General features: G+C 41.9%; 1 protein-coding gene across 4 annotated transcripts in view; it reads right to left on the minus strand.

Moving 5' to 3' along the window:
• CCDC149 (coiled-coil domain containing 149) overlaps positions 1 to 7,117 on the minus strand; it is a 145,827-nt gene extending 138,710 nt beyond the window's left edge. Inside the window, exon 1 of one of the 4 annotated variants that reach the window (XM_072620383.1) lies at positions 6,977 to 7,117. In XM_072620383.1, coding sequence (XP_072476484.1) covers positions 6,977 to 6,994 — 18 coding nt within the window. In that variant the 5' untranslated portion in view covers positions 6,995 to 7,117. Of the gene's footprint in view, positions 1 to 6,525; positions 6,802 to 6,976 lie in introns of those variants that run through there. The other 3 variants (XM_072620384.1, XM_072620382.1, XM_072620380.1) reach the window with 3 other exon arrangements.
• Between the last annotated feature and the right edge of the window lie 14,263 nt (positions 7,118 to 21,380).

A 21,380-nucleotide genomic window follows, 5' to 3' on the forward strand; every position in this document is an offset into this window, starting at 1 on the left:
GAGGCTCCATGCTATGTGCTATTTCCTTTCCTTGAAATGACTTCCCTTTCCTATTTTACCACCAAAGACCATGAAGCTTCCCTGACTGCTTTCTATTCTCTGATCTCCAGCAGCACTGTCTATACCACAGAGTTTAGCCCTTAATTATATGCCATCTTGTTTTGTTTGATGCTATTATATATGTTTATTGTGTTTCCTCAGCTACAATGCAGCTCCTTAAAAGATTCCATCAATTTTCAAAAAGGGAAGAGAGTAGAATTTTCAAACTACAAGTCATGGACCTGAATGTTAGATCCTGACAAAATTCTCTGAGGCAGCTAGATGGTATGGTAAAGAAAACGCTGGTATCAAATTCTGAAAAATCTGAGTTTGGAATCTGTCTCAGACTCTTACTAGCTAGGTGATCCTGTACAAGTCACTTAACCTCTCTCAGTCTCAGTTTTCTCATCTGTAAAATGAGAGATAATAAAGCAACAACCCCACAGATTTTTTTGGAGTACTGAATAAAATACTACATATAAAAGCTCTTAATGAACTTTAAAAGTGTTATCTAGAATGTTAGCTCGTATGATGATTTGTGAGCCCTTTTTTCACCTTTCCTTTTTTTTTTTTTTGCCATCCTAGTCCCTTAGATAGGGAAACTGCCATCACCAAGAGCCAGTATGGCGTCATCATTATTATTATTATACATTTATGTAGTACCTCATAAATGCCAGGCAGTATATTAAGAGGTTAGCAATACTTACATGACTATTTATAATAATATATATTACATATAATATATTTGTAATATAATGTATTCACAATATTACCTCCTTTGATCCTTACTGAACCACCCTGGAATGTAGGTGCTATTATCCCCATTTTACAGATGAGAAAACTGAGGTGAATGGAGGTTATATGACATGCTCAAGGTCACACAGTTAGTAAATACCTGAGATCAGATTTGAACTCATTTTTTTCCTAACTCCAAGCCCAGCATTCTATCCACTGCACCATCTAGCTACCTAAAAAAATGGACTATTCACAGAGTAACTAGTCAGTCATATATGAAGAATACTAGATATTATACACCTGGATTTCAGTAGAGCATTTGACAGAGTCTGTCACATTGTCCTTGTGAATGAGATGGAAAAATGTGGCACAAAAGATAATGCGGATAATACAGATGATAATAAATGGATTTGGTGAATGACCTGACCCAAAAAGGTGACTGACGAGTCATTCATGAGTAGTTGTTAGCTTTAGAGGAAAGTCTCTAGTGGACAGAGTGCCCTAGAGATCCTTCCTTGGCCCTGTGCTGTTCACCATTTTTATCGATCATGAGAATGAAGGCATAAAAAGCATGCCTGTCAAATTTCAGAATCACAGAATTTGAGAGTTGGAAGGGCCCTTAGCAGCTGACTAGTCCATCCACAAAAGGCACCCCATTTATAGATGGCATGAAGCAGGAAGGCAGAGCAAATATCCTGGATAATCAGGAGCATCCAAAGAAATCACAGTAGGCTGAACTAATGGGCCAAATCTGAAATGATGAAATTTAAGAGAATAAGTGTGAATCCCTAGACTTGCCCAGGGGTAGTAAGTAACAGAACCGGAATGAGAAATCCCATTTAAAAAAAACCTATGTAAGTACAGCATGGGAGAAAGAGGAATGGATGGACAGCCCCTCCTGTGGAAATGATAAGTTCAATTTGAGCTGACAGTGTGACATGACAATAAAGCAATAACAACAAAAGATCTTGAGCCACACTGAGGCACAGTATCCACAAAGAGAGAGGTCAGAGTTCAGCTGCCTCTGGCCTCCTCAGACCACACTCGGAGGATTGTCTTCGGTTCTGACACTATATTTTAGGAAAACCTTCAGCATACTGAAGGGTGTAGTCAGAAGAGGAAGACCAGAAAAGAATCATAGAAAAGAAAAGCCTGGCACATGAAGAGTAATTAGTTGTTGGCTATGTTTATCCTGGAGAAAAGATGACTTCGATGGGATACGATGACTGTCTCGAAACATTGGACTGTTATCATATGGAAGAGAGTTGAGGCAGATTCTGTTGGGTTCCACTGAGTAGAACTAGGAGCAGGGAAGGGAAAATGACTAAGAGGCAATTTTAAACTCAGTGCTGTGAGATGTGAAAAACAAGGTGTTTTGGGGTTTGAGTCGTTCCTGTTGTTGGCATTTCTTTGTATCAGCAGCGCTTAGTGGATTCTGGCAGATAATAGGCACTTAGGTGTTGGATGCCTCACTGACTCAATATACAGGAAAATGTCTTTGGCCATCAGAGTTGCCCCCCAAGTGCTCGGAAAATGAATGAATCCTCTTGTCACTGAAAGTCATAAGTCAGATGAGCATTTGTCAGAGATGCTGCAGGGGAGTTCCTGTTCTAACAGACATCTATCTGTTAGACTAGAAAATACCTGACATCCCTTCCAGATCTGAAATTCTGTGATTCTATACCTATCTCTTTATAGTACCTAATGAAGTTAGCACAGTGCTGGGCATATAGATCCTCAGCAAATATCTAAGGAAGCTGTACTTATGGCATCACAATTTAATTTGCCAAAATGCCATAAAGTATCATTTGGCCTAGATTATTCCTATAATATTATAATATAACATAATAATATTATAATAATATAATATTTGGACTAGATTATATTCCCATAAAATAGGGGAAAAAACATAAGAAAATATTAAGAAAAAATGCGGTTTTAAAATTTGGGGCTTTATATTTCATACTTTGTATGTACATCAAAAGTTTATCGATTTGGTGAATCATTTCAAGATTGCTCAAGATTTTGGAAGTTCAACTTCAACTGCAATGAAAATTTCCAAGACAGAAGACTGGACGTGCCTCTTTCATGGAAATGGCTCTGTTTAGCTGGGGGCCTAAAACAGAGTGGTTATTTCAGCTTGTTATACTAAAAATATGAAGATAAAAATGATCTCTAAAGGGTCATCTTAAATGAGAATAACTACCTGTGGGTAAACGGGAAACCAAACTGATTAAAAGGCTGTAGGCAGGGAAGTAGATGGAGTGGGGTCCCAGGTAGCATTATTCTTTCTCCTTGAATTTAATGCTTGGAGACCTCTATAGGAACAGATATTTTACAGGAGCATAAATATATAATGGTAAGGGGATCAAGTCTCTAGCTTGCAGGGAGACCCTTCTATTCCCCCCACGGTGTCCCCCACTTTCAACGACCACTGGAAAACCCCACCTCTACTTCTGGGTTGGTACTACATTCAATTGTATTCAATTCAGCACTTCAACAAATATATAGTTTTCTGATAGCTTCTTGTGTAAAGTCAGTGTGCTCAGCTTGATTGTAAGTTCCCTAAAGGCAGGAACTAACTCAATATACACAACTGTACCTCTCACTTACATTAATCCTGGTCTAGAAATAGGTACCCTGGGATGATGAATTGAATCACATTAGCTTCACAAACTTCTCCAAGTCAAGGAATGGGGGAAATATAGAAATGCAAAGCTATCTCTGCGGACTAGTACTGAAAATATAAAACTGCTGTTTCGGACATGAACACTGTGGTTTAGGACACCCCAGACTTCTTGATCACAGCTTATTGCATCAAGATTCTCTCCCCACTTGCCTCTTCCCCCAAAGAAAGGACAAAGAGAAGGAAGAGAAAAGGAGGGAGGAATAGAGGGAGGAAGGAAAGAGAGAAAGGGAAAAAAGAGGGAGGGAAGAGAGAGGGAAATGGAGTGAGAGAGAGGGAGAGGAACAGGCGAGAGAGAAAGAGGAATCCACAAAAGCAGAGGCTATGACTTCTAATTCTATGGTATCTTTGTCTTTTAGGTGTATGACTTCAAAACTTTGGGTGATAAATAAGGATTGCTTAAACAGGTGGCCCAGAAAAAGGTCAAAGAAGAATCAAAACCAGTCTCACAGAAAGTGACCAACAAGGGAATCTTTTATGTTAAATGTGATTCCCAATAACAGTGAGAAAGGAATGGGACTCTAAGGTGAAAATGATGGAAGCACTGAGAGGAATTTAACCACTCCCTTCTAGAGTTAGTGACAGACAAGAATGCCAGGCATAGGCTGGCATGCACCTCGATATGAAGAAAGCAGATTTCAAAAGATTACTAGGAAGGCTAGATGGGACTAAAACTCCACAAGGAAGTCAGCTCAGGAGGGATGAAAAGCTCTCAAGAATGAAATGCTAAAGACACAAATTCCCAAGAGGACAGAAGATAGGAATTGTCTGATGAGACCAATGTGGATGCACAAGGAATTTCCTGTACGGATGAACTCGCAGGTTCTGAATCAAGTTTAGCATGAGTCAGCAAGATGATATGGCAGCCAAAAAACTTTCATCTTCCTCACCTTGGGCTACATTTTAAAAAAGCTTTCACAGATAATCCCTTGATGCTCTGCCCTGGCCAGACTATAGCTGGAGAACTTTTTCTTGTTCAGAGTGTCACAACAAGAACATTGGTGAGACAGAAAAGCATCCAAGGGGGGCCAACAGACAGAATGCTGAAGGGCCCTGAATACATGGCACATGTAAGGAATTGCTGAAAGAACTATAGCCTGGAGAAGAGAAGATTTAGAGTGAGATACTTGTCCTCAAGAATCTGAAGGACTACCATATAGAAGCAGGATTATATTTGATCCTAATGGCCAAAACCAGGAGCAGTGGGTATAAGCTGAAAAGAAGAAAAGACTTCCTAACAATTAGAGCTGTTCCAAGGTGGAACAGACCACTCCAGCATGGATTCTGTTCCCCCTCTCTGGTACTCCTCAAGCAGAGTCTGGACCAGCACTTGCTGGATCCCATATGACTTGGATTCCATTCTTCTTGAGGTCCTTTCCAGTTTTGTGAGTCTACGAGTATGTGATCTGTCCTATTCTCACTACTCAAACAGCCCCCACCTTAGTTCAGGCCTTAATGGCCTATCACCTGGGCTACCAAAATGGCTTCTTAATTGGTTTTCCTGCATCATCTCTCCCCAATTCAATCCTTCCTCCAAATAGCTGCCAAAGTAACCTTCTCTAAGCACAGGGATCACATATCCTTTCCCCTCCTCAACAAACTCCAGTGGCTCCCTATTGCCCCTCAGATAAGACAGAAGCAACTCTCTTGGGTCATTAAAGTTCTTTTCAGCTTGGTCCCAATCTACTTTTCCAGTTTTGTGATAGTTTACTCCCAAGCAAACTGGGCTTCTGGCTCTTTTTCACACATAACACTTCCTCTCCCATTTCTATATGTTTGCACTTGGTCAAACTCAATAGCTGGAATACATTAGCTCTTCACTTCCTCCGGGAGAATCCCTTACTTTCTTCAAGCTCCACCTTCTACACATGAAGCCTTTCCTGATCCTCCTAACGGTAGTGTCCCCCCCTCTCTAAACTAATTGCACTTATTCTGTATATGCTTAAATATGTTCCATCTCCCCCAATAGAATGTAAACTATTCAAGAACATGGGCCACCTAGCCCTGTGTCTCACAAGTACCAGATGCTTAATAAATGTTCATTGATGGAGAAGGCTGAAAGTCTTTGCTAACCATCACTTGAAGGGCAAGCTAATTCTCACACTGGCAATATAGGGCAAGAAGGGAAGGCAAGAAAATGTAAGCTTCTTGAGGGAAAAGTTATGTTTTGATTTTGTAGTGTCTTCTATATAACAGACCCTTAATCAATGATTGCTGAACTGAATTGTTGAAGGGAAACTTTCAGGAAGGATGTTGCTATTTAATTGTTTTTTCAGTCATGCCTGACTCTTGGTGACCCCAACACTATCACACCACATCCACAATCCAGGGATGTCATGAAGAAATGCGTGATTTTTCCTTTTAAATACTGAAATATACCTTCACACCTGCCCCTGGAGTATTCCTTCAGCAGATATTTCTTGTCTCTGCTCTATAAGGAGCTCATCTGCACAGACATGTTACAGGTTCTACTGCTCAGTGTTGTAACAAGTTGTTACTAACAGGCCCAGGTACAAAGTAACAGCCCTTTTTATGTTTCAGCAGCCTGCCTCTGGGCTCCAGGCTTATCAACAGCTGGAAGGAGAGAAGCCCTTTAAACTCCCTTTCACTCTTTTTCTGCCCGATCCCAAAGCTAGGGCCGGATTCTCACTGGAGAAAATTCTACCTTTCCCTTAAGGTGGGCGACCCCCGCTCCCAGGCCCCCAGGCCCCGTCTGATACCAGATGGCCAGAGAAGAGGGACGCTCAGGGAGAAAAGGAAGCGCTGAGAGAAAAGAGCGTTGCCCCAGAGGGAAGAGAAAGGACGGGGTGCGGAAGAAAGAGGCCAGGGAAACACCTGGCCGGCTCCAGCGTCCAGCCTGGGCAGTGCTCCGGCCAGCTGCGCGCCCGGGGGAGGGGAGAGGGCGGGGGGGGGGGAGCCAACCGCAGCCGGCGTGCTCCTTGTTGCAGCTCCCCCCGCCCCCTCCCGCCCCGCAGCCCTGGAGCCGGCCCGGGCCCGGGCCCCTTCCCCAGTGCCGGCCCGGGCCCGGCCGGGCGCAGTGCCCAGCACGTCCTCGGCTGCCTCACCTCGCTCACCAGCCCCTGCCAGTCGCTCTCGGTCCGATTGAAATTCATGGCTTCATCCATGCGTGAAGCGGCTTCATCAATAATCTCCTCCCCCGCCCTGGCTCCCTTCCTCCCACCCCCAGCCCCAAGCGGCCTCGGCGGGCACCGGAGAGGGGCACCGGAGAGGGGCTCCGGAGAGGGGCACCGGAGGGGCGGGCGCCCGCACACCCGCGCCAGGACTGGCCTCACGCCCCGCGCCGCCGCCGCCTCCGGCAGCCACTGCCCCGCACTGTTTACCCAACGTCAGCCTTAGCGTGAGGAACGGGAGGAGGAGCTCGAACCGGAGCCGGAGCTGGAGCCGGAGCCCAGCCGGAGCTGCCGCTCCCCTCCGGGCGCAGGCACCTGCCGCCCTCCTGCTCGACGCGCCGGGGCTCCCGCAGCAAGGGGCCCCGCGCCTTCGAGACCCACTCACCGCAGGGGCGGCTGCCATCCACGTCGGGTGCGGGGAGGGAGTGCCCCCGCAGCAGCCCCCTCCGGGATGGGCAGCAGAAGGCTGGCCCTAGTCAGGGGCAGAAGGTCGGGCCTGCAGGTCCTGCCGAAATGTCAGAGACCGTGCCTTCTTAGTGGGAGGGGGGGGGGGCGGTATTGTTAACAGTCACGACAATAACATAATGTGTCTATGGACCCACATGGATTTGCCTTTTAGATAATTAATAATGCTCAGTCATCCTGGTTAATATTTAGACTGTCCTCTCCTGAGATGACCATTATCCTCTTTCTACTCTGAGACTGGATTACTTAAAAGATCCAGAAACGAGGTGGGGAAATCCAGTTTAAATCCACTTTACAGATGGAAGAATGGAGCTACATTTAAGGAAAGCTGATCCTGATTGCCACCCTACTTTCCAGCTCAAAAGATAGACTGAGATGGGGCATGCAAAATCCCAGGGAACTCTGAAGACAGTGGTAATCCCTGAAAGAAACCGGCTTCATTCAAAGGCCCCTGTGCCCAGTCTCCAGGCAGAGCCCAGAATCAGTCAAGGAACCTGATTAAGCACTTGTATTTAGATAGCATTTTAAGACTACTAAGGTTTACAAAGTGTTTTCCTCACAACAATAGGGAAAGGCAAATAATCCTAGTATTTTTGTAGGGTTCAGACTGTGGGAAACTCCCAGTGTTGAAAAATCCTTCCACCTAAGCCAATGCAACATATCCCTATTTTGTAGTCTGGGAGGCCCTGAAAAGTTAATCAATTTATTAAGTACCTCCTATGAACCAGGCATTGTGCCAGGCAATGGGAATACAAAGACAAACATGAAACAATCTCTGCGCTCAACAAGTTTAGATTCTACAAACTACAGGAACACATAACTACGCACAAAATAATCAAATAGCATATTAAGAAAGGGAAAAACCTCAATCCCTGCCCTCCAGGAACTGACACTGTAGTAGGAGATGTAAATAAATTCAGTAAATACAAAATATGTAACAGGATGTCCAAAAGTCTTGGTGCAATTTTAAGCTTTTAAGCTATTATAGCTATAATGTATATGATTATATATAATATATAACATAATATATAACATTATATATATAATATATAACATTACATTATATATTGTTATATGAAATATATTATCTATTATATAGTATATTGTATAGCTATAATAGCTTAAAACTGCACCAATATTTTTGGGACATCCTGTATAGTATAAAAGGGAGGTAAATACAAGATAATTTAGGGGAGGAAGCACAAGCAGGTATAATATTATTTGAGAAAGCCAGTCTTTGTGGTTTGGTGACAAGAGCACTGGTCTTAGTATAAAAAGACCTGGAGAAAAATCCTGTTTCTAATACATATCTGTGTGACCTTAGGCTAGTATTTTAACCTTGGGTCTCAACTTCCTCATCTGTAAAATGAGAGTACTGGACTAGATAGCATTTAAGGTCCCTTCTAAATCTATATCAGTGATCTTTCTTATACTTTCATCAAAGTTGTCCTTGATGCATATATAGATTGGTCTAATGAAGATTTTTACAGAGATGGTAAGATAGAGAAATAGATTAGCAGAATTAATATTTTCTTATTTTCCTTTTTAAAAAATAATCAGGCAGATCAAGTTCATAGAAGTTAATCTGATTAGTCAGGGACCCACAACTGATAAGTGGCAATGCATTCACTAGAAGTCAAGTTTTTTGGGGGTCCCAAGATGGTGCTTTTTCCACTATACCTCCCTGCCTCCTGAGACCAGCAAAGGAATTTTACAGGTTAACTGGGATCCTAAGAGTTAACAAAGGCAGTGTTGAGGGGAGAAAAAAGAAATAGAAATAAACACTTGGGCTAACAGTTTGACATTTAATATTTAAAAAGCAAATCACATTCTTCCTTTGAATCAGTCTCTAATAACCCATCAGGTTTAGTTTTGACCTGTGGTCCTGAACTTTTCCACTGAGTAGATATAAACTTGTCAATCTGTCACTTAGCAGCTGTATGACCCTAGGAAAGTACCTTAACCTCTCTGCATCTTAATTGTTGTTTTTTTCAATCTTAAATAGCAACAATCATGCTTAGAGAATCATAGTATCTAAGAGCCAGCAGGTTTCTTAAAGGTAATTTAGTCTAAGCCCCTCATTTTACAAAAGAGCAAGGTGTGACTCAGGGAGGTTATGAGACTTACCCAATTGGTTAGTTTGTTAGTAGCAGAACCAGGATTAGATAGGAAGTGTCCTGCTAAGGGCCGTTCCAACTCTCAAATTCTGTGATTCTGAAATTTGACAAGCATGCTTTTTATGCCTTCATTCTCATGATCAATAAAAATGGTGAACAGCACAGGGCCAAGGAAGGATCTCTAGGGCACTCTGTCCACTAGAGACTTTCCTCCAAAGCTAACAACTACTCATGAATGACTCGTCAGTCACCTTTTTGGGTCAGGTCATTCACCAAATCCATTTATTATCATCTGTATTATCCGCATTATCTTTTGTGCCACATTTTTCCATCTCATTCACAAGGACAACATGACAGACTCTGTCAAATGCTCTACTGAAATCCAGGTGTATAATATCTAGTATTCTTCATATATGACTGACTAGTTACTCTGTGAATAGTCCATTTTTTTAGGTAGCTAGATGGTGCAGTGGATAGAATGCTGGGCTTGGAGTTAGGAAAAAAATGAGTTCAAATCTGATCTCAGGTATTTACTAACTGTGTGACCTTGAGCATGTCATATAACCTCCATTCACCTCAGTTTTCTCATCTGTAAAATGGGGATAATAGCACCTCCATTCCAGGGTGGTTCAGTAAGGATCAAAGGAGGTAATATTGTGAATACATTATATTACAAATATATTATATGTAATATATATTATTATAAATAGTCATGTAAATATTGCTAACCTCTTAATATACTGCCTGGCATTTATGAGGTACTGCATAAATGTATAATAATAATAATGATGACGCCATACTGGCTCTTGGTGATGGCAGTTTCCCTATCTAAGGGACTAGGATGGCAAAAAAAACAGTTCATTAAGTTCATTAAGAGCTTTTATATGTAGTATTTTATTCAGTACTCCAAAAAAATCTGTGGGGTTGTTGCTTTATTATCTCTCATTTTACAGATGAGAAAACTGAGACTGAGAGAGGTTAAGTGACTTGTACAGGATCACCTAGCTAGTAAGAGTCTGAGACAGATTCCAAACTCAGATTTTTCAGAATTTGATACCAGCGTTTTCTTTACCATACCATCTAGCTGCCTCAGAGAATTTTGTCAGGATCTAACATTCAGGTCCATGACTTGTAGTTTGAAAATTCTACTCTCTTCCCTTTTTGAAAATTGATGGAATCTTTTAAGGAGCTGCATTGTAGCTGAGGAAACACAATAAACATATATAATAGCATCAAACAAAACAAGATGGCATATAATTAAGGGCTAAACTCTGTGGTATAGACAGTGCTGCTGGAGATCAGAGAATAGAAAGCAGTCAGGGAAGCTTCATGGTCTTTGGTGGTAAAATAGGAAAGGGAAGTCATTTCAAGGAAAGGAAATAGCACATAGCATGGAGCCTCAGTTTCCTGAATTGTTAAAAGAGGGTGTTAGATTAGATTGCTATTAAGTCTACATCACCCAGCTCTAAATCTACAATTCTATGAAATTGGAAGCTGCTGAAGGTTTTTGAGTGAAAAAATGAAAGCAATTTTAGAAAGGTTAGTTTGGCTGGATGATTTAGAGGGTACAGAGTCAGAGAGAGCAGCCAGGAGGACGTTGTAGTTATCCAGATATGAGACAGTGAGGACCTACATCAAGGATGCATCAACCTGGATAAAGAGGGAAGAAAAAATTGATCAGTCTTCGAAATAACTGGATATGGACAATGAAAAAAGGGAAGGGATGAGACAGAGATGATTCCAAGGTTCCATCCCAATTCATAGTTTAGTCCTTTTTTTCACTGTACTTTTGCTAAAAATTAGAACTAAAAGGGATCGCCTTATTTTACTAATCAAGAAATTCAGACCCAGAAAAGGGGAATTAATACACTATCTACCTGCAAAAGGGTTAATAAGTGAAAGTAACTATAAGTTAATAAGTAAAAGTAACTATAAAGTGCTATATATAAAAGTGAATTATAATAAATATTATTCTGTAATAGTTTTCTTACTCCCAGAAAGAATGGGGACGACCTCAAGAAAATTGTGAAAATTTGTCTTTGGTCTTTTCCCTATTTGTCTCTTCTCTCTCTCTCTCTCTCTCTCTCTCTCTCTCTCTCTCTCTCTCTCTCTCTCTCTCTCTCTCTCTCTTTCTCTCTCTCTCTCTCTCCTGTCCCTTAAGGAAACATATCCTTTGTCCCATCAAGGGCCTTACTCTCTAGGCTATCTATCAAATTGGAAAGTAATCTCCCCAGGATGTCAGTTATTGAAGGTTTTAAGGTGTTGCCATTCATGAACCTTTAAAACCCAAAAGAATATCTACCTAATGTTAGATGTATTGACAGACGATTTGGGGATGAGAAACCTTCCACATAAATAACTACATGCTTTCTTCTCTCTTTAAGAAAGTTAATTTTTTTTAACCTTTGTTTTCAGAGACCTCTTTAAAACTTTTATTGGCATCCTTTCTTGGATGCAAGTCAATTAATTTTATATATATATATATATATATTTGTGTGTGTATATTAATTGGAGAAAGTTTCAACAGTTGAAAGTCTGTACTACAAAATGTGAAGAAACTTACAACCCAGTTGCCTAGTTTTCTACATTATTGGTTTTTGAGCTAGAAAGGGAATTCTAACCCCTTTGTTTTCACAGATCAGGAAACTGAGGCTTAGAAAAGTTAAATGACTCCCTCAGGGTCATAAAAGCAATAATATTTAAAGTTGTGATTTGAGTCCAGGTTATCTGATATTGAACCCAGATTCCCCTTAATTTCAGTGTCTTCCCTCTCTTGATTATCTCCTGTCTATATCTTGCTTGTACATAGTTATTTGCATGTTCCCCCGTTAGATTGTAAGCTACTTGAAAGCATATACTGTCTTTTGCCTTTCTTTGTATCCCTATGACTTAGCACAGTGCCTGACTCATTGTTTTTCAGTCCTGTTCAACTCTTTGTGACTCTGTGGACCATAGTGTCCATGGAGTTTTCTTGGCAAAGATACTAGAGTGGTTTGCCATGTCCTTCTCCAGTGAATTAGGGTAAAGAGCGTCTATAGTGACTTGCCTAGGATTACACAGCTAGTAAGTGTCTAAGGCCACATTTCAGTGAAGGTCTTCTTGACTCCAGGCCCAGCACTCTATCCACTGCACCACCTAGCTATCTTTGCCTGGCTCACAGTAGGCTCTTAATAATTGTTTGACTGATTGACTAAACCATTATGTGTTTCCCCTTGGAGTGTTTATATTCCTAGCCTTACTGCAAACCTGCTTAGCTTGTGAAATGTGATGAAATAATAGACCAAGGCAATGTAGCTTCAAGCTGTCTTTTTTATCTCATGTTATTAATGCAGCCTGACGTTGACTGATAATAATGATTATGCAATGTGGGCACCTATAGGAGACAGCCCCTAGATGCCTCATCAAGAGCAACCGCAAACGACTAAGAACAAAGCTTACTATGTTATAATTTTTTCAAAGGGGGAAAAATACCTCACCAACCTCCTTTAATTTTTAATTGAAGTAACAGTCAAAGTTAGATAGGTCAGTCATTCCTGTGGGTCCCTCCTAAAGCCTGGAGAGGTAGTGTTGGCATAGAGGATGGAGGACCAGCCTTGGATCCACAAGACCTAGGGTCAAGATCTGCCTTCAGACACACATGGCTATGTAACCATAGGCAAGTCATGAAACCTCTGTCTCCATCTCCCTCCCCCTCCCTCTCCCCTAACTCTCTAAGATTTTTAATGACAGAAGAGTTACTGATCTGAATTGGTGAAAGAAGTTTTCATACAAGAAGTTCCATGGATGAAAAAAGACAACCCTCAAAAACCCCTTGTTTTATATCTGTCACCATGAAGTTAAATAATGAAAAAACTTCTATTTTCTTTTCCCTTTACTTTTCTAGGGGGTGAGATATCTTTGCTGTTGTTGTTCTCTATTGTGTCTGAGTGTCTAGGTGCCCATGGACATTGTGTCCCTATTTGGGGTTTTCTTAAAGATCCCAAAGTGATTTGTCATTTCCTTCTCCAGTATGTCCCCATTTTACAGATGAGGAACTGATGCAAATAAGTTTAGTGATTTGCCCAGGGTCACAAAGCCAGTGTCTGAGGCTGGATTTGAATTCAAATCTCCCTGACTCCAATCCCTCCCTCTATCTACTGTGCCACCTAGCACCAGTTTTTCTATATGTAGTTGTGAGAGACAGCAAAAAGTAATAAAAAGTAATAACTTCTACAGAAGTTATTAGTTGATGAAGTCATTGAGAATAAGTCAGATAATAAGAAAGCCAGCAGACTGCAGGTAGACTCAAACAATCAGGAGATAGACAATGACCTTCAGATAGTCACAAAATTTTTTATAAGAAGGTCCAGGTCTGAAACCAGCTTGAGCCACTCAGGAAAAATGACCTAGAACAACCTGGAGAAAGCTTTACTTCTTAATGAACTTCATGCATATAAGCAGAAACACCCCGCATAAGGTTATCCCTCCATTTTCTGATCATGGGTCCTATGTTAAAGCATGTTTGGGAAGGGGAATCACACTAAGGGGGGTTATGTAATGGGCATGCAGAGAAGATGGTGACCTAATGGAGAATGGACCAATCTATCTCCTAGTGGGAGGATCTGTTTAGAACTAACAGTATATAGCTCATCTCACTTCTGTATTCAGTGCTCCCTCCTCCTGAAAAGAGGGTGGGGTCCCGCGTTGGCCAAAGTGTTCAAATCCTCCGAACTCTGCTGCAATAAATTTTCCTTGATATCTTATTAGTGTCAAGCGTGTCTCTGACATAGTCATAGCCCAGGGACTGATTTTTGCTGGTGTTACGGTTTTTGTTTAGTCATTTCAGCATAACCCCACTTGGAGTTTTCATGGCAAAGATAGTGGAACGATTTGTCACTTCCTTCTCCAGTGAACTAAGGCAAACTCCAGATTAAGTAACTTATCCAGGGTCACACAGCTAGGAAGTGTCCGAGGCTAGATTTGAACTCAGGTCTTCCTGACTCCAGGTCTAATACTCTATCCACTGACCTACCAGCTGCCTCATTTTTACTTTTTTTTGTTTGTTTCCTTACATGATCCACCATATACAGTTTTAGGAAAAGGTGTTCAGATGGTTTTGAATGATGTACTTCTCTTTTAAAAGTTTATATGGGTTTTAAGAATTAACAGTCATTCACACTTTATGGTTTTCACAGTCTTTTGCACATGGTATCTCACTTTATCCTCACAACAACCCTGGGAAGCAGGTGCCATCATTATCCTCATTTTTCAAGATGAGGAACCTGATGATGAAAGAGGGTAAGAGATGTTGCCAGGTTCACACAACTCCCAAGGGTCAGGGTGAGATTCAGGCTTAGATCTAATACTTTCTCCAAACCCAGAGCTGAATCTGCTACACAAGGTTGAGGTCAAATCACCCAAATTTAAGGAATGAAAACTGAACATGTCCCGATTTGAAAAAAAACATCTCTTGTAGGATTGGGAAGAAAGGACCCCTAGAAACTGGAGTCAGAAGGTTAGGATTCTGCCCTTGGCTCCTGTCTTGTCTCACAGGCCACAAGGAGCTAGATCTGCTTCATTTTTGTCTTTGGATGCCCTGTCTCTTAGCACAGGGTCTGGCATATAGTGTGGATTGCTTGATTGAGCCATGGAAATAATACATCTATGGAAGTCTGTGCTTCCTCTGCAGCTACTGCTCTTTCCCCTTCTCTAGGCAAGTGAAGGAAGTCTAAATTCTGGTATCCCAAAGCCAGAATTTCAAAAAGGACCTCCTTCCTTTTGGTTATTTGAAAGTTAAGCCACCCTGCAATAGAGAAGGACTTTTATTTTTGTTCTCCATCAGCCTGGTTTGGGTGAGATTTATCCCTTTATACCTAGCCTTTTTTTCCATCTGCTCAAACTAGGTCAGAGAGTCTAAAAGAAATGGGTAAGAAAATGCTTCTTTGCAATTGAAGAAATTTATTTAAAACTTAGAAGAGCTCCCACCGGGGCGAAAGGAAGCCGTTTTCATAGTGTCTGGTGAATTGGACCAAATAGATAATGCCACACAATTCAACCACTTTACAATCCTCTCCTCTTAGTTTTTTGGGGGAGGACTACAGTTTCCAGCATGCATTGCTGTCAGGCATCTCTCCCTTCCCCGCAAGTGGGCAGTTTCAGCAGGCTGAACCTCGCTTTCTTTTCAAAAAAGAACAACTGTTTTTTTCCTCCCCCAAGTTCAGCCTAAGCTTTTTGCAAACGTGACTTAAATAGACCATCTCGACCATCTCTCCCTCTCTCCATGACCTGCCCCTGGGTTCTCCACCCAAGGGCACTGGAATCCCTGGTAGAAAGCAAGGAGGGAAAGACTAGAAGCCATGCGGAGTGCTGCTTTCAGTCCCCACCTTCCTCAGGCTCTTCCTCTTCCCATCCCCCCCCCCCAGGGGCAGTGGCTGTTCCATGATCCCTCCCCGCTCAGCAGCAAACAATCAGCAACCAGCGGCTTCCCTCCTGCCCCCGCTGGCTGCCAATCAGCGGTTCAGCGGGGAGTGGAAGGAAGTTCCACTCCCCGCTGAACAGACGAGGTTCTCCAAATGACTGAGTAGGCCTGATCACTGGCTGGAAGGCTGGGGACCCGCAATTGCAATCCAGAGGGGGAGCAGACAGCCCCCGGCCCCAGCCAGTGATTGGCTTGGGCCCCGGGGAGGGCAGGGGAAGAGGGGCAGCTCTCTTTATGCTGACGGTGATGGCCGAGAGAATGGAAATGGAGGTGGGGGGGGGGAGGGGGAGGCGGGAAGAGAGAGAGACAGAGAGAGAGAGAGAGACCGAGACAGAGACAGAGAGACAGAGAGAGGGAAGGGAGTGAGCTTTAAAGGGTGGGGGGGAGGTTAGAGAATGGGAGAGGGAGAGAGAAGCAGAGCCCCGGGGCGCTAGAGGAGATGTCAGACAATGAAAGAACCCCGCACGGGCCGGGGAGAATGTGGGCCAGTGGAAGGGGTGGAGTGGAAGAAGTCCCCCAGCCCCAGGATTATTCAAATGCACTGTAATGTATTTCATTTATTCTGCTGGGGTGGAGTGGGGGGATGTGTGTGTGGAGATGTGATTCAGCACAAAATTCATGTAAATTTATGTAAATATATATGCAAACTAGCTGCAGCCCTGGGGCTCGGTCCCTGATGCAAAGGTTACGGGCGACTGGACTTCAGGAGCTGAAAATAGAAAAAGCCCTGGCTTCTGTGGCCCTTCGACTGCAAGCCAAGTCTGGGAAGTTAAAAATATTGGCTAAAGCTACAAACCAGAATCACCTACAGCGCCCCCTTGTCACTTTCTTAGTGCGCTGGGATGCTGGATCCTTTTTTTTCTCCCTCTCCCCATTTTCTGTACAGATGGGGGTTATTTCTCCTGAAAGTGATAGGAATGTTGTTTCCATCTCCCGCCCTGAGAAAGAGCAATGAGGATGAAAAAAAGGAAAGAAAGCAATTTGAATTATGGGGTGAAGAGGTGGCATCCTAAATAAATGACCAAGTCTGATAAAATATTTACTGTTCATTAGGCTGCCCTTCAGAGCAGTTTTCTTTGACGGTTTTTTTTTAATTCTGCAAAAACAAAAACAAACAAACAAACAAAAAAACGGCGTCATGGCATTTATCTAATGACATGATTCTCCAAGTTGTTAGGCAGCATCACTTCAGCTTGGCCCAGCACCATCACAGTGCAGCAGAATGTGCCCATCCATTCAAATGGCATCATACTGCAGAATTATGAAATGATGCTCTAATAATGTAATCATCAAAGATGGTAGTTGGTCAGACAGAAAAACTCACTAGACCTGGTGTTTCCAACCCCACGTTCCACACCAGCCAGATTACCTGAGCACTTATAATAGATTCTCAGTTTTGCTATTTACCACTAGTTTGACCTTGGGCTGATGGAGTTAATTCAACAAATATTCATCCAATACTTACTATGTGCAAGGCATGGGGCTAGGCATCAGGGATAAAACAGCAAAAAGGAAATAGTTCCTGTCCTCCAGGAGCTTATGTTCCATTAAGGGGAAAGAATATGTAAGCAAGTGAGCAATATGTAAATTAATATAAAGATATTGAGAGAGAGAATGCATTGATAACTAGGATGGGGAGCAGGAAAGGCCCTGCTATTTTGAAGGAATCTAGGGAATCTAGCAGAGAAGAAGAGGCAATACATCCCAAATATGGAGAGAACAGCCTGTTTAAAGATACACCTTCCTAAGTCTTAATTTTCTGATTTGTAAAATCTTGGAGTTACACTAGATGATTTCTAAAGTTCTTTTCAGCTCTGATGCTATGATCCTAAGTCATTTAATAGCTCTGAACTTCAGTTTCCTCATCTGCAAAATGGGGATGACAATGCCTTGAAGGTTTATTGTGAAGATTAAATGAAATAATAAATTCAAAAGTGCTTTTATATCTAGCACTTATTTATAGCTGGCCTTGGTCTACAAGAGTGACTGATCACTGTCAAATGTGGGACAGTACAGAAAGATGAAACTGAGGAAAAGGGGGATTGAAGTCTATAAAATGATGAAGGTGTTCCATCGTCATGAATTGCTTTGGTCCATAATGGAGCTCTCCAGTATGGCTTCAAGTACCAGGGGAAGGGAACTGCTGTTTACTGGACTAAGCTCCAGGTTATCAGTATCCTGGAAGACTTGTGGTAGAAGAGATTTCATCAGGAGGTGCAAACAGGGAAAAAGGCAGAAAAAAGAGGGGGAGTCATTCAAAAAGAGAATGGATTTATAGAGAGCTACCAGAGAGCCAATGTCAAGAGCAAAAATGGAAAAGCAAATAGGCTGTGGATGGAATAGAGAGATGGAAGAGGAGGCGTGTAGGGAAGTAGTACCAAAAGAACCCAGGAAACCCTTGAAAATCCTGAAAATCCCAGAGCCAATCTGTCCCAAGAAACTTCTGCAGAACTGCATGAGACAGATAATGGCTGAATTTTAAGATCCTAATATTGGGCCATGAGTTCAGAAGCAGTTATGTCCTTTCTCTGATATACTGAGGGGATAAGTGGGGATAAGATTATATCTAACCTGAAGCCTATGAAGAGGTTGCACCCCATCATGTACAGTGGTAGACAATGATGACTCTATCTATGACTTGATGTCTTCTGTTACCTATTGTGCTTTTCATTCTTAATTATTTTTTTGCTGGATTTATGTTTTGCATGGTCTACAAATAGCATTGCATTGGTGGGGACTCAGGATGTGATTTTCAAAATAGATTAGTCACAATAGCCCACAAGGAAGCTGGAAAAAAGGAGCAAGGGGCTCTGGAACCAGAGGTCAGAGCTGTCAGGGGTTTGTTTGTTACAAATAATTATCCTGAGAATAACTTGTAAAGGAGCTGCTATTATCTTGGGCTTCTGAAAGAAGTTACAAAGAAGGATACGATAAATGTATTCATTGTATCCCAGAACATTTAAAAGGAGTATCACTAAGGTTGTAGGAGACAGAGTTTCTCTCTCTCTCTCCCTCCCTCCCTCCCTCCCTCCCTCCCTCCCTCCCTCCCTCCCTCCCTCTCTCTCTCTCTCTCTCTCTCTCTCTCTCTCTCTCTCTCTCTCTCTCTCTCTCTCTCTCTCTCTCTCTCTCTCCCTCTCCTCTCTCTCTCTCTCTCTCTCTCACACACACACACACACACACTTCCCGTCACTCTCCCCCTTCTACTCCAATTAGTAGTGTCAGAGTAGAATAGGCGGCTATAAGAGAGATAGTACAAAAGCAAAGACGACAGATTGGATATGGGGGTGAGAATGAAGAGTTGAAGATGACACCTAGGTTGTGAGCCTGGGGGATGGAAGGATGGTGGGACATCCTTAATACTCAGAGCCATTATAGAGATTAATCACCTATGATCTCTCAAAAGCCATGTCACAATCACCTTGTTGGAGGCAAAATAATTGTGTTTCAGTCGAGTCCTTTTTCAGTCAAGTCCAACTCTTCGTGACCCCATTTGGGATTTTCTTGGCAAAGGTCCTGGAGTGGTTTGCCATTTCCTTCTCCAGTTTATTTTACAAATGAGGAAACTGAGCCAAATAGTGTTAAAAGACTGGCCCAGGGAAACAATGTCTGAGTCTTTCTGACTCCAGGCCCAGGACTGTCTCTCCACTGTGCCCCTTAACTGCCCAAATTATTGTGTAGAATAGGCCTAACTCCCACCATTTTTATTGTTCTTTTTATGGGCACCAAAACCCCCAAGTTCCATGTAATTAGAAACCTTTTAAAGTTCTTCCTAAGGACCACAGTTGTATCTTACAAAAAGAGCTAAAAAAGATTCTCCCTCTATAAAGTAGGATTTTAATACAGTTGATACTGAAGAGAACATAAATTCTTTTCAAATTTTTTTTTTTTACTTTTTTAAGGCAATCAGGGTTGACTTGCCCAGGGTCACACAGCTAGTAAGTGTCAAGTATCTGAGGTCAGATTTGAACTCAGGTCCTCCTGCCTCCAAGGGCAGTGCTGTATTCGGAACATAAGTTCTTTATGGAAGTCAGTCTCATTGGAAACAAGACTGTACCAATCTCATTGTCTTTTAAATGTGAAACACCCTAATTAATAATTGGCATTTACATAGAGCTTTAAAGTTTGTGAAGCACCATAAATAATTTCATTTGAAACTAAAAAACCTTGTGAAATATATACCATAGGTATCACTATTCCCATTGTACAGGTGAGGAAATCAGTGCCTAAAGAGATAACTTGCTCATAGCCATATAACTAGTAACAGTCAGAAGTAAGGTACAAATCCTGGTCTTCCTATCTCAAAATCCAGTGCTATCTACCCACCACTCTGAGGTAGACCAGAGGTTCAATTATCATTCCACCTCAAGGAGACTTTATCCTACCTGTGAGTTATCAAGTTCTTTTAACAGAATCAAAGAATTTCAACATTACAAGAGTCCTCAGAGGTCATGTATTCCCTTGGTATCAAATACAAATAGAAAATAATGACTCCTGTTAACTTAGAAAACCAAAAATTAAATCATCCATGTCTTATATTTTTCTATATTTTGTTAAGTATTTCCCAATTGCATTTTAATCTGATTCAGCTGCACTAGAGAGTTCTGTAGTCAAGGGGATTGAATTTGACACCTCTGACTAGAGTAAGCTATTCTTAGGTCAAAATTCTTGCTCCAACTTCTCCAAACAATGGTTGGTAATGGAACCTCTGCTGCAAGATCTGTAGTGACCCTCATTTAACTCTTAAATAGCTTTAATTGGATAGGAATTTGGAGTTTCATTGGTTTCAGGAACTCCTAGACAAGGAAGTTCTATCTACTGATCCAGGTTTCTGTCTTTTCTGCAACTCATAGATGTCCATGGCACTAAGGAGTTAGGTGACCTGCTCAGGGTCATAGTGTCAATAGGTATCAGAGAAAGGACTGGAAACCAAGTCTTCTTGTCTCCGAGTCTAAATCTCTATCCCTTACACTCTAGCTGAAACCTGCCTCACTATAACTACCACCCTTTTCTCCTCACCTGGGTTCAAAACCTAGGTGGCATCCTAATCATTGCACGATCACTCACCCTACATAGCCAATTTGTTGCCAAATCTCATTTCTACCTAACATTTTGCCTATAGGTCCACTTATCTGAAGTCAAACAGCCAATATTTCAGGTCAAGCCGTCATCACTTGTTACCTAGATTATTGCAGGAGATTCTCCCTACCTCAAGCCTCTCCCCTCTCTAATCCATCCTCCACTCAACTGCCGAAGTTATTTTCCTTAGGTATAGATCTGATCATGTCACCTTGCCTCCACTTAATAAACTCCCTTGGTTCTCTATTGCCTCCAGGATCAAATGCAAAGACCTCTGTTTGGTATTTAAAGCTATTGGTAGGATGGACCCTTTCTGACTTTCTAGGCTTCTTAAACTTTGTGATGCAGCAACAGAGCCCCACTATTCTTCACATAGAACAGGTCATCCACCATCTCTTTCCCTTTGCATTGACTGTCTCCCATTCCCAAAATGTTCTATGTCATACTTCCACCTTTTAATTTCCCTGGCTTCCTTCAAGACTCAGTTAAAGTCCTACCTTCTACACACCTGTTTCATTCCCTCGAATTGTTAGTGACTTTCCCCCCTGAAATTACTCCTCCATCTGCTCCATATAGATTTATATTTATAGAGAGTTACTTATTTATATATTGTTTCTCCCATTAAAATGTGAGCTTCCTGATGCCAAGGACTGTTTATGTCTCTCTTTGTATCC

This window comes from Notamacropus eugenii, chromosome 6 (assembly GCF_028372415.1).
Source record: "Notamacropus eugenii isolate mMacEug1 chromosome 6, mMacEug1.pri_v2, whole genome shotgun sequence".
In the NCBI taxonomy this organism is placed as follows: Eukaryota; Metazoa; Chordata; class Mammalia; order Diprotodontia; family Macropodidae; genus Notamacropus; species Notamacropus eugenii.